The sequence below is a fragment of the Eptesicus fuscus genome, chromosome 6 (assembly GCF_027574615.1).
Source record: "Eptesicus fuscus isolate TK198812 chromosome 6, DD_ASM_mEF_20220401, whole genome shotgun sequence".
In the NCBI taxonomy this organism is placed as follows: Eukaryota; Metazoa; Chordata; class Mammalia; order Chiroptera; family Vespertilionidae; genus Eptesicus; species Eptesicus fuscus.
In genome coordinates, this window is record NC_072478.1 from 30108257 (window position 1) to 30120776 (window position 12520).

General features: G+C 61.7%; 2 protein-coding genes across 3 annotated transcripts in view; one reads left to right on the plus strand and one right to left on the minus strand.

Annotated features, from left to right (window-relative positions):
• CBARP (CACN subunit beta associated regulatory protein) overlaps positions 1–6339 on the minus strand; it is a 9204-nt gene extending 2865 nt beyond the window's left edge. Inside the window, exons 1-9 of the mRNA XM_028159487.2 lie at positions 6315–6339; positions 4465–4575; positions 4242–4381; positions 3963–4027; positions 3474–3618; positions 3097–3268; positions 2733–2870; positions 2021–2231; positions 404–587 (exon numbers count right to left, since the gene is read on the minus strand). Coding sequence (XP_028015288.1) covers positions 404–587; positions 2021–2231; positions 2733–2870; positions 3097–3268; positions 3474–3618; positions 3963–4027; positions 4242–4381; positions 4465–4557 — 1148 coding nt within the window. The 5' untranslated portion in view covers positions 4558–4575; positions 6315–6339. The remainder of the gene's footprint in view (positions 1–403; positions 588–2020; positions 2232–2732; positions 2871–3096; positions 3269–3473; positions 3619–3962; positions 4028–4241; positions 4382–4464; positions 4576–6314) is intronic.
• Positions 6340–9322: 2983 nt separating this feature from the next.
• ATP5F1D (ATP synthase F1 subunit delta) lies at positions 9323–11932 on the plus strand. Of its 2 annotated transcripts, none has more exons than XM_054717570.1 (4): positions 9323–9592; positions 10149–10302; positions 11205–11293; positions 11421–11932. In XM_054717570.1, the coding sequence occupies exons 1-4, from the start codon at positions 9422–9424 to the stop codon at positions 11541–11543; spliced, it is 537 nt and encodes a 178-aa protein (XP_054573545.1). In that variant the 5' UTR covers positions 9323–9421; the 3' UTR covers positions 11544–11932. The 2 variants fall into 2 exon arrangements, with proteins under 2 accessions (XP_054573545.1, XP_008148913.1); XM_008150691.3 differs by having other exon boundaries at positions 9323–9562.
• The last annotated feature ends 588 nt before the right edge of the window (positions 11933–12520 follow it).

The window sequence follows — 12520 nt, forward strand, 5'->3', positions numbered from 1 at the left end:
GGATAGCTGCCCTTGGGCTGTGTGTGGAGGTGGGGTCCTGATGGAAGATGTGGTCAGGGCAGTTTTTGAGAAGGAACCTGAGCAGGTGGGAGGGGGCCCCTCAGGCTGAGAACTCCCCTGGGAACTCTCAGAAGCCCTGCCTGAGTAGGCATTTAGTCCTGGGGACCCTCCCCTGGGCCCTTACCCAGTCTCCCCCTGCTCCCCTCCTCCAGCCCACAGTCCCTGCTGGAGAGGGGGCCCCAGCGGGGCAGCCTCCAGGAGGAGCAGTGGCACCAGAGGAAACTGACTGCCCGTCTGCCCTGCAGACTGGGTGGGGAATGCACTCCCTTGGCTACCAATGGGTGACTGGGTAGGGCAGGGGCCCCCAGGCGCACCCCTAGCACCTTTATCTACTGAAAAATACCTGCCGAGAGCGGGGGACGGGCTGGTGGGGCTGGCCAGAAAGGGGCAGGGGGGCGGGAAGGCCATAGCAGCGCCTGTGCTGGCAATGTACTGGATGAAGTCCATGTGAGGGGTGTCCCCCTCCTCCTGCTCCATGCTCTCGCTGGCTGCTCGCTGTCGCTGGAAGTGGTGCCGCTTGGGGGAGCCTGTGCAGAGGGAGGCACATCAGCCTGCCTGGGCCCCTCCCAGCATTGCACCCCACCCCCACCCCCAGGTCTGAAGGCACCCTGCTGTGCAGGTGTGAGTTTTGCCAAGGCAGCAGCAGTTCCCTGAGCATCCAGGGAAGACAGGTGTGGCTACAGCGGGGATTTTAACTGGTCACGTAGTGGCAGGCACAGCTGGGCTAAAACACAGATGTGGGAAGGAGTGGATTGTAAAGCACCGGTTGGGGGGATGAGGGAAGAGGTGAAGCCCTCTCCTGCCAGCCTCACCCCTGCCCATGGGCCACCCTCCCACCATAGAGGCCTGGAAGAAGCTTCAGTGGTAAAGTCACAGGGGTGGGGAGGATAGTCACCTAGCAAATAGCTAGGTTCTGGGTGGTTCTGCACCTGCATTTGACTATAGTCACCCTCAGGAATCACAGAATGCCTCTGGGCTCCCAACAGGGTGGCAAGATAGGCCCTCCCTCCCTGGCCAGGAGCACCTAGGCCAGAACTCACCCTCCCTCTCTGATGTTGGCTGGAGCCAGGCCCCAACAAGGAGGCTGGATCTGTCACTAGCCTCGTCCCTTCGCGCTCTCTCTGACACTGTGTGTCCCCTCTCCCACCTCCTCCACAGGGCAGCAAGCACATGCATGGCCTGGCCTGGCCCACTAAGTTCCTCTGAGCAGGGAGGGCTACAGCTGTCAGTGCCCACCTCCCCATGCCCTGTACAACCCTGCCTTGGACTGAGGGTAAAGAAGCCCTATATCCAGGGCCCCACATGCCTCTGGGTCTGCAGGATTAAAGGGGTGGCCAATTGGGCCCCCTACCTGTTGTAAATAAGTTTTGGGTTTTTTGGTTAATCCTCCTCACCCGAGGATATATTTTCCATAGATATTTTAAAGCAAGTGGGAGGGCGGGAGGAAGGGAGGGATAGAGACACACACATACACATCAATGTGAGAAAGACACATCGATTGGTGGCCTCCTGCAAGCACCCCAACCGGGGCCAGGGAACGAACCTGCAACCCAGGCACATGCCCTTGACAGGGAATTGAACCCACTACCTTTCAGTCTCAGGCTGACGCTCTAACCACTGAGAAACACCAGCCAGGGCTGTACGCAAGTTTTATTGGCAGGCACACAGCCACACTCATTTCCATGCCATTTACTGCTGCTTGCCCACCACCACTGCAGACAGACTGACTGCAAAACCAAAAACACTACCATCTGGGGCCCCAGAGCAGCTCAGTGCCTGGCCCGGGCCCCCTCCTGACCAACTCTGAGACCTTGGACAGGGCATCTACTGGCCAGCATGGGGCAGGAAATGGAGACCCCACTCAGGAGCAGAGATCCCACCCTGGGTTCTGAGCCTCCCATCTATGGCTGCCTGGGGCAGGGTCCCCGGCCCTTACTCCCCACCAGGGGCCACAGCTCACCTCTCGTGTCCAGACTTGATGCCCGCTGGCTGGGCTCCAGCTTCCATTTTTTGACCTTGAAGTAGGGGCTGGCCCCATCCAAACTGGCATGGCGCCTCAGACGGGTGAAGAACTGCAGGACTGGGCCTGCCCCAGAGCCTGGGCCTGCCTCCCGGGGCCCTGCAGAGGTCCCCAGCCCACCAGGCTTGGTGCTCCTGGCAGCCGCATCCAGCTGGAAGGGAAGAGGGATGCTCTCAGGCGGCCCCTTCCCCACTGTTCCCCACCTGTTACTCAGCCCAGGCTAAGTACCAAGGGGAAGCAGGGAGCTCTCTCCTCCCACCTGATGCTGCCCAAAAGTTTCCCAGGGGCTCAGCCAGGTGCTGGCCAGCTCTGTCCTCCCCAGCCCTGGACAGAGGGGGTCCGAGAAATGCCTGGGAGTGCTTACCCTGGGGCTTAGGTTGGGTCCTGACCACACCCTGCCCAGCTGCCCGAGTGCATTGTGCCTGTGTGAGCAGACTCATGTTCGAAACGGCTGTGCATGTGTCCTGTGAACTACCCACCCCGCAGGGCTCATGCCCATGGGCAGCTTCCCCAGTTCACAGGAGCCCACTTGTGTGCTGTGGCCCATTCAGGGACCAGGCTGGGGCAAGGAGAGCTGTGGAGGTGGGAGGCCACAGGCTGACCTGTCCTGAAACAGGACAGGGAGAGACAAGGGACACATGGGAGCCCTCACCGAGGTGCCTTCCCCGGAGTCACTGGATGAGGAGGAGCTGATCTCGAAGTCAGCAGGGCCCGTGGAAGGGTTGTAGGGGTCACCTGGCAAGGCGGAGCTGGGGCCCACGGAGCGGCCAGTGAGGGCCTTCCCCGGGGGCTGTGGGACAGAGCCGGGTGGAGGAGGAAGCAGTGACAGGTCAAAGAGCACTGGTGGGTGGGGGGATGTGCTGGGCCCAGCCACCCTCTATGCATCCAGCCAGCCCCACTCCCCGTCCTGAGATAAGGGGGTCGGCCCAGCGAGTGGGAAAGGTGCCACCTGCCAGGTGAGGGTAGCAATCCCTCCCACCACGTCCAAGTCTGGTTGCCAACCCCTCCATACTCACCTGGAATATGGCAAGGCTGGCCTTGGGAGGTACCGAGGGGTGAGGCATGGCAGCTGCACTGGCTTCGCTGGAGTCACACTCGTGGATGGTGACGATCTTGAGGGGCGGCAGGTGCAGGTGGGTGAGGCGAGCATTCTTCAGGTGGTGGAAGTCCCCTTCTGTCAGGGTATACCTGTGCCAAGCACACCCACCCATCACAGAGCAGCCCATCCCTGTGCTCAGCCCCGCCCCGCACAGGCCAGGTATCCCCAGCCTACAATCTGCTGTTCCATGGCCCCATCGTCCGCCCTGCTGGGTCTGGGGAGAGCACAGCATGAATGACCACCCAGCTCAGTATTGAGGCGATGCTGCAGCCCCGAGGGTGCTGATCCCCTTACCTTCGGCCCTTGTCCTGCGCCTTGCGGCTCTGCTCAAACAGGGCTGCCTCGTTGAAGGACACACGGCGGCCGGTAGAGCTGGTGGACAGGAAGCGCTCGGTCTCTGCATCCAGGCCCTCGAGGTCCTCCCCCCTCAATTCGGGGTCTGCGAGGAGAGCCAAGAGAGGGTGGGCCCCGGGTGGGCCGCACCTAGTGCCGGCAGACTGTGGGCGGGAGGGGGAGGGAGCGAGGGGGCCCAACTGACCACCAGGGATGGACAGGGAGGTGGGCGGGCACTCGCTCATCCGCTCACACACTCACTCACTCAGCACGCGCCTGTGAGCACCTACGCGTGGGCTTTAAGGAAACAGAGATGAGTCGGAATCGAGCTTCGCCCAGTCTGGTGGGGGAGACAGACAGACACAGAAGGTCAGGAGGCCTGAGAGGGAAGGCCGAGGAGTGGACAGGGGGCAGGGCCTGGGCAGGGGTGGGGCCTGGGCAGCACCTCACCTTGGACTGGGTGGGTGCTGGTGTCCAGGTAGGTGGTGGTTGTCTTCTCTGCCTCCTCCGTGGCTCTGGGGCAAGACAACAGGAGAGCAAGGTGGCCAGGGTCCCTGCAGGGCTCATGCTCATGGGCAGCATCCTAAGCTCACCGAGCCCGCCTGCTGGGACCTGGTGCCTGCACAGGTATGGTGCACCTGCTCCCCACTAGCCAGCTGTCAGATGCACTTGCCTTGGCCCCAGGACCCCCCAGGTCTCCCAGAAAGCAGCAGGTTGATTGGCACAAACCTGTTGAAGCCCTGGTGGACTTCCCAGCAGCGCCTGCACAGGAGCAGCACACCAGACAGCACCACGAGGGTTCCCCCAACAAAGAGCGACATCACCACCACCACCAGCATATAGTTGTCCAAGATGGGGTCAGGCTCCGCCTGTGGGGTAGCAGGGGTCAGGTCCTACCTGGACTCTGGTGGGCCAGACCTGTCGATCTCTCCTTCCCAACCCCCTCACTCACAGTGGGGCGGCCTGTGGTGTTGTCCCACGCCGTGGTCAGGGCGGCCGTGGTGGCGGTGGTAGCAGTCATGGCCATGGTGGCTGTGGGCTGCATTTTGAGGTGAGAAGGACCCTAGGGGAGGGGGGCTGCTCAGCTCCAGCTCCCAGTACCTGCCTCCTCACTCATCCCAGGGAGTCAGAGCAGCAGCCCACACAGGGCAGTGATTCACAGAGAGGTGGGGGGAATCCCACACAACTCCCACCCCCTCAGATCAGTGCCCAGCAGGGACCTCCATCTCCCAGTCTTTAAGATGAGGTCAAACGCCTCCCCAGCTGGTGGGGTCGGATTGGCAGGGTAGCACTGCTTAGGAGTCCTGTCCAGGAAAGGACAAGCATCCTGGGAGAATGGAGAAACTGAGACTGTCAGCTCCACCTCCTTGTCCACCACCCGCAAAGACTATAGGGCCCTGCGTGCCCCATCAGGAGACTGAAGCTTCAGAAGACTGGCCCCAGGCGAGGGGGGCAAGTAATCCACCATGGGGAGCGGGAAGGAGGAGCTGAGCACCGGGTCTCCAGGGTCCTGACTCAGGAGGTAAAGTCCCCCTTCCACGGAGCACTAGTGGGAGTGAAAAGGCCAAAGGCGCATCTGTTCCCAGCCCTGAAGAATTTGGTTCCCATGGCGACTGAGCGAGCAGGCTGAGCGGGGGGGGGGGGGGGGGGGTAGGGCGGGGGGAGTTTGCCAGGGAGCACTGGGGAGGGGAGGGGCGGGGCGTGAGAGGGAGGCCTCCTGCAGGGGCGACTCCAGCCGGCCCTGGGCAGCAAAATGGCTGCTGTGCGCCTCCTCGCGCGCCGGTGCCCAGCCCGAGGTCAGGCTCTTCCGCCAGCAGCCTCTCCCAGCGCGGGCTGGCGAGTCTCTACGCTTGGGGAAACTGAGGCCTGGGAGGGGCCCGGCACTCGGGAATAGGGCTGCCCAGACATTGCACCTGACCCTCCTCCTTGCGGGAAGGACGGGGACGCACTCTGGAATCTCGGGGAACAGAGTTTGGGGCCGGATGGCCAGCAGCAGTCGGCTAGGCGCCCGCGCGGTCCTTCCCCAGAGGAAAGGGAATGCCTGTGCACAGGCTCCAGCGTCCCCAACACTTTCGGGTTTTGACCCCACGAGACAGCGGGAGAAACTGAGGCCCAGAGAAGGGGAGGCTGCTGACCAAAGCCAGGTGTCCTCAGCGCTCGGGGTCAGAGTCTGGCCGCGGCTCCCCTGTCTACTTGGGGGTAAGGCGCGCATAAATGTAGGTTGAGAAATGAGTTCAGACTGGAGGGGGAGGGGACAGAGACGCATGGACATGACAAGACGAGGGAAGATGGCAGGAGGCGGAGGAAGAAGAGAGGTGGATTCTCGGGGGTAGGCGGGAACAGGAGCAGAGGGTGGAGGTCCCCCACAGGCCAGACCCTGAGGTGCAGCCGGGCCTCGGCTCCCCGAATTCGCTGGCCTCTGCGCCTAACCCCGCACTCACATCCGGCCCCGGCGGCGGGGATGTCGAGGGAGGACAGGCAGAGCGAGGCTCCAGGTAGATCAACCTCGGGCTGAGCCAGGAGGCGGAAGCGCCCTCGCCCTCGCCGGATCTCCCAGGGGGAAATTGAGGCCGGGGGAGGGCGCGGGAGAGGGTCCCTCTTCAGGCCGCCGAAGGAGAGGTGCAGAGCTCCGCGGGTTGGCTCCCACGCCCGCCCCGATCCTCCGCTCCCTCCCTCGGGCCTCGCGGGGAAAAGACAGTGGTCCTGAGCCAGGGCGGGCCCTGGAGCCAGCGCGATTCTGGGCTCCGCGGTCACGGCCTGCCTCCCGCCCGCCCGGTGCAGCCCCGGGCCCGCCGCGCCTACCTCAGTCTCGGGGCGCACGGCCCATGGGCGGCGGGCGGGCGGCTTCGCGGCGCTCCCGGCTGGCTCCGGCGCCCGGTGGCCGAGGAGCAGGAGGAGAATTTATGAATGGAGAGCCCGGTGCGCGGGGGAGGCAGGCGAGAGAGGAGGGACCGCTCACGTGACCGCGTTGGCTACGAGCCCGCTCCCACCCGCTGGGTGCCGCCGGGTCGTGGCCGGCAGCCCCCGCCGCGCTCGCCGCTGCGTTTAGCTCTGTCCGCACTGGCCACCGCCTCCCCTTCCCTTCCGGCGCGGGCGGGGGGCGGAGCTTGCGCTCCCGGTTGCCCCCTCCCCACGCGGAGCCGCCCTCTCCCGCGGCCGCTGATCTCCGCCCCCACGCCCTGCAGCACGACTTCTCGACCCCTCCCTGAATCTTGAAAGGTGGGGTGGGGGCGTGCTGAGATGCACGACTCCCCCCAACCCGGGATCCTGGGGTGCATAGACTCCCCCTCCTTGTCTTCCCCCAGTCTGGGGGTCCCCAAGGTACACAGCCCAGGGGTTTCGGCTGTCCTCCCTTTGTTTCCGTGTGAGGGCTGCATTGTCGGGGCCCTCTGTGCGCCCTGCTTTGTTGGGACAAGCGGAGATAATAGAACACAACCTGTACTGAGTGCCACCAGGGACTGCCCAGCGCCAGTGACATCAGAACTACCCTGCAGAACCCCCACACCTGGCAAACCCGAAAGCTGTGCCCCCTTTTCTCTCTCCGAAAATCATGCCTTCTAGATGCTTAGGCCACCAATCTGCTGTCCTCCCTGTCCTGGCTCCATCCCAGCCACACCCCATAACGACACCCCTTCTCCATGGAAAGCCCTCGCTGCTGCTGCTGCTCGGTGATGCCCAATTTCAGCCTCCAGGCATTTGCACTCGCAGGTGCGAGGCAAGACCCCTCTTCCCCAGCTCAGCCGCAAGAAGCCTTCCTCACCCCTTCAACACTTCCCAAATAGCAAAGCCTCCATGCCTCTCTTCTTGGCTGTCTGCTAACATAGCAACCACCACTTGACACCCCTGGGCCCTGCTGCACTTGGTTTCTCGCTGTGGACCTCCACCTTACTAGCTCCTGTGTGTTGTGGCCCTACTCAACCTGCCCCCACCACACGATGAGCTCCAAGAGCAGGAGCTCACTCAGGGCTGCGTCCCCAGGGCTGGTACCCGGGAGGGAACAGCTTATTAACTGGATGCAAGGTTGATACCACTAAAAGGAGAGCTAGGAGCAGCCAGGTAGATCAATACCAAGGAAAGCTGGCTCCAGGTGAGTAGGGATGGCATGTGCGAAGGTCCTGAGGTGGAAAGGTGTGTTTGCAGATGATCGAGATGTTTGAGGAAGCAGGGGAAACCATCTTGTGGTTCCTAGTAGGGGGATAACATGGTCCCTCTGGCTGTGTGTGTGGAGAAGTGCTCCATGGTGAGGCTAGGGAAGGAGGCTGGGACCATCCAAAGGAGTGACGGTGGCCACAGGGGCCAAGCTGAGCGGACAGGCCTTGTCAATGGGTCTATTAGGGTATGCCAGGTTTGGGACCTGAGTTACAGGTGGTGCCTTTACCCATGGGCCACGCTGGAATAGGGATTGAAAAAAGTCTTTCAGTGGATGGGTAGGAGCAGCCCATTAGGTAGATGAGGCCTCCCTATGGGGTCCGGGTTTCAGGAGAGGTAGGGCTACACTCATGACGCACCGCACCCCTAGACATGTGAGTAGGGCTTCCCAATGCACACGTCCCCTCCCCTCACCCCCCCCTCCCCACCTCACCCCCGCAGAACCAGGAGGGGTTTTTTTTTTTGGCCTGGATGCTGGGAGGCAGGGGCGCAGCCACAGCGCCAGCCTGAACCCTGCTGGAAGCTAGGACTCATGCAACCCCGGAGGTTGGGGAGCCTCCGCAGCAGGTGCCTCGGGCCCAGGTGTGACATCCGTGTCTTGTATCCCTCAGCTCCACAGCAAAGGCCTTTCGAGTTCAGCCCGGACTCCGCGTTTTCCCAGAGCCCAAGGTGGGGGGTGGGAAGCTCGGCCCAGTTCGCCGACCTGCCTGCGTGACCGCGGAGGCGGAGCGGTGACGTCAGCGCCGCGAGCGAGGCTGCGCAGGCCGCGGTGACGTCAGCGGAGCCCCCAGCCTACCGCACACGCGCCAGTGCGTCAGCAGCTTGCGGGGGCGACGACCGGGCGGGGCCGCAAGGACAGCATCTCCGGACACGGGGGCGCCGTCTCGTGGCGCTCGCGGGGATTGCAGCCAAGCCGGGCTCGCGTCCCAGGCGCTGGCTCGCACTGGACCCTCAGCCTGAGGATGCTGTTCCTGGGATTTCTGCCTCAGTTTCAGCCTGACTCATCACCGCCCCACATGTCTTTTGCTCCTTTAAAAAAAGTTGTTTGGCCCTAGCTGCTCTGGCCCAGTGGATAGAGCGTCAGCCTGCGGACCAAAGGGTCCCAGGTTTGATTCCAGTCAAGGGCACATGCCCCGGGGTTTCCGGCGCAATCCGCAGTGTGGGGCGTGCAGGAGGCAGCCGATCAATGATTCTCTTATCACTGATGTTTCTACCTCTCTCTCCCTCTCCCTTCCTCTCTGAAATCAATAAAATATATATTTTTTAACAATTATTTGTTTTTTTCCTAACGTTGAACGTCTGTAAAATGCCCCCGACCCCCACACCAGAAGTGGAATCGTGGTATTTCTCTAATGTCTCAGCTCCTGACATCCAATTAGCGCTCCCTAAATCTTGAATTCAACTTAAGTTTCTCCTCCGCGCAGGCTTTTGGTCCTCCGCATGCAGAACCTTGTAAACGTCGTCTCCCACCCCCGCGACACACACGCACACACGCACATGCACCCCCCTCCCCCTCCCACATACACCCTCCCAGCAGTCTGAGAGCTGGGACCGAAACGAAACTACAACCCCCAGCATGCTGCGCACCCAGCGGCGCGTCCTAGTTAACGTCGCGCTCGACAGCCGGGAGTCGTAGTTAGCGCGTGCGCCCTGGCTAGTAATCCTTCTCCCAGACATCACCGCGCGTCGTCCTCCTCGCCCTCCAGGCTTCCTGCGTTCCGCCCGAGTCTGACCACCGTCCTCTACCTACTGCCGCTGCTATGCTGCCAGCCGCGCTGCTCCGCCGCCCCGGCCTGGGTCGCCTCGTGCGCCAGGCTCGCGCCTACGCCGAGGCTGCAGCCGCCCCAGCCCCCGCCGCGGCCCCGGGACAAATGTCTTTCACCTTCGCCTCTCCCACACAGGTGCGGACGCCATTCCGGACCCCGGTCCAGGCACGAACCTCCTAACCCCCATTCCGAACCCGATTTCTCCAACCCCCAGGTCGCCGATCCCCATTCGGTATCCGCAGTCCGAGACCCCAACCCCCAGGTCGCCGACCCCTATTCCGTACTACGGACCCGTACCCCTTCACCGTGTGGTCTGGGATCCTGCCACCCCCAACCTCCCAAACTCCCGGACCTTCCATCTGGAATTGGACGCCCAAGGGCTGGACCTGCCCTTTAAGCCGGGATTGCCCCTTGCTGCAAGCACCTCTCCCGAGATAAGCACCTCCTATGTGCCTTTCCTTGGCAGGTACCTCCTCATATCCTACAGCATCTCTTTGCACTTTGCTAAAGGGCTTGGGTGCTAGATTTCGTTCTCACAGAGGATGGCACTGAGGCCCTGCCCAAAGAACAAAACCCAAGGCGGCCCCAGCGCTGGCTGCTTCTGTGTCTCCCATTGGCACTCAGCTCTGCCCAGCCCATTTCACTACTTGGGAGACTGAATCCCGGTGGAGTGGGACTGGCCTGCAGTGTGACCTATTTATTCCTTATGTGTCTTCTCCAGGTCTTCTTCAATGGCGCCAACGTCCGGCAGGTGGATGTGCCCACGCAGACAGGAGCCTTCGGTATCCTGGCAGCCCACGTGCCCACCCTGCAGGTCCTGCGGCCAGGGCTGGTTGTTGTCCATGCTGAGGATGGCACCACCTCCAAATACTTCGGTGAGTCCAGCAGGAGGACAGAGGACGGCTGAGCAGGGCTGCACGTTGCAGCAAGTCGGTCCCCAATTCCGTTGGTATAGCAAGAAAAAGTGCTGTGGGCACTCGGAGGACACAATAGGAAGAAAGTCAGAAGCGTTTTCACAGCTTCCAGCTTCTTACTGGCTGTGGTTAAGAAGCTTGTAGTGGGGTGAAGGAGGGTGACAGATGCTGGGAAGAGAAGTAAAATGGTGCTGGCTGGGTGTGCTCTCCCTTCCAGAAGCAGCCCCCATCTTGCCCTTCCCTCCCTTCTTCCCCCACAGGCATGCATATCCTAAACTCTAAGAGACCCCACAGAGACTTGCAACCAGGGAGCAATGGGCAATGGCAGCTTGTCCTGGGCTAACCCTAACCCTGTTCCTGTCCCCAAGGCCCCTTTTCTCACTGACGCCTGAGTGAGCCACAGCAGCCCAGCCTAGCCTCATTTCCCCTCCTACCCCCTCTCCTGCTGTTTCTTCTATCCGAGGCCCTTCCTTGTTTCATTGTTCCCAACTTTATAAATGTTCTCCAAAAATAAAAAATGTGCTGGCAAGGGGGTCTGACTTGAGGAGGAAACTTGTGCAGAAAGAAACCGGCTCTCAGACCTTCACCAGCATTAGTCTCCAAAGCTGCAGCCATCCAGGATTCAAACACAGCCCTCTGTCACCGGACCCCGCTCAACTTAGAAGCTCGTGGGTGAAGGGAAGGGTCTGTGTCGCCATGCCCAGCCGCCAGCAGATGCCCCTGGTGGCCCCCTGGTCTCATGTGTTCTCTCCAGGTGCCCATTTCCCGAGCTGGATCCCAGGGCCCTGGTGGGGCCACTGTCCTGGGGCTAGTGGTTTCCCCTAAGCCTAGATGTGGCGGTCTCACCCCCTCTCCTCCCGCAGTTAGCAGCGGCTCGGTCACAGTGAACGCGGATTCATCAGTTCAGTTACTGGCTGAAGAGGCTGTGACGCTGGACATGCTGGATTTGGGGGTAAGTGTCCCAGCGGAAACTGAGGCACCAAGCAGGCACGAGCTAAGGGCTTCTGGCTTTGGGGGTGGAAGGGCAGGTGCCAGGACAGGGACCCTATTTGGACCTCACTAACCACCACCTACTGTAGGCGGCCAAGGCAAACTTGGAGAAGGCACAATCGGAGCTGTCAGGGGCATCCGACGAGGCCATGAGGGCTGAGATCCAAATCCGAATCGAGGCCAACGAAGCCCTGGTGAAGGCTCTGGAGTAGGCGGTGCGTGCTCCTCGCCAGTGTCTGGAAACCAAGACCAGAGTGGGACAGGGGTTGGAACCAGCTCTCATGGGTCCAGTATGAGGGTGGGGGCAACCCCTCTGGGAGGTAGCCATCCTTGCCAATGAGGCCACCGGGGGCGGGCAGCAAATTGCTAGCTTCTCCCAGAGCATACCCCCTGGGCCCAGGCCTGGTGGCAGGGGTGAGCTCAGAGACCCTGCTCTGCTCTTGGGAGGACTGTCACCTAGGGGATTTGCCTCCCACCTCCAAAGATCCCACCAACCTGACCTGCTGCCCTCCACTCTCGTGCTGTAGAGACCTCTTCTCCCTACTGCCTCCTCTGGACAGCTTGTCCCCAGTGTGCACCCCATTAAAGACCAGGGACTCCACTTGTGTGTGCTGATTTTGTCTCCTGCCTAGGGCAATGGGCTTGGGATACCATACCTCTGTTAGGGAGGGCCTCAGCTTCAGGGATTTGGGGGTTGTGGCCTAAAAGGTCCTTAGGAGCCTCTGAGGAGTGGGGGAGAACACCGCTAGTGACACCAGGCAGGGTTCTGGGGACAGCATGGGTGGAGGGGTGGTTGTGGCTCTTCGGTCAGGACTGGGCTGCTAGTCAAGACATCTAGGGTCCAGTCAGGTTCCAGGCTGTGATTTCCACTCTGTGGGCTTCCTGGGCCTACTCCCAAGGAGGCCCCGCCTTGTACTGGACCAGCCTGTGGGTGGCCCTGGATGGATGACTGCCTGACTTCTGTTGGTGTTGGCATCTCTGTGGCACCCCAGGCCCTGGGACAACCCCAGATGGGGTGGAGTGTCTGGACAAGGGCAGCCCTGACAGCACACAGCTTCACAGTGCTGCTCCATCTCCTCCATTTTGTAACCCTGGGGATGACCCAGACTTGGGTTCCAGGTGGTAGACAGAGGACTTCGAGGCAGGGGTCTTCTTGCCCCACCCCCATCAGCCCTGAGCCCAGGCTGGG

Excerpts from the sequence above, each read along its gene's own strand:
- ATP5F1D (XM_054717570.1), top strand. The coding sequence starts at position 9,422 with ATGCTGCCAGCCGCGCTGCTCCGCCGCCCCGGCCTGGGTCGCCTCGTG. Across the intron at positions 10,303-11,204 it reads CACCACCTCCAAATACTTCG|TTAGCAGCGGCTCGGTCACA; the intron begins GTGAGTCCAGCA and ends CTCCTCCCGCAG. Across the intron at positions 11,294-11,420 it reads TGGACATGCTGGATTTGGGG|GCGGCCAAGGCAAACTTGGA; the intron begins GTAAGTGTCCCA and ends CACCTACTGTAG.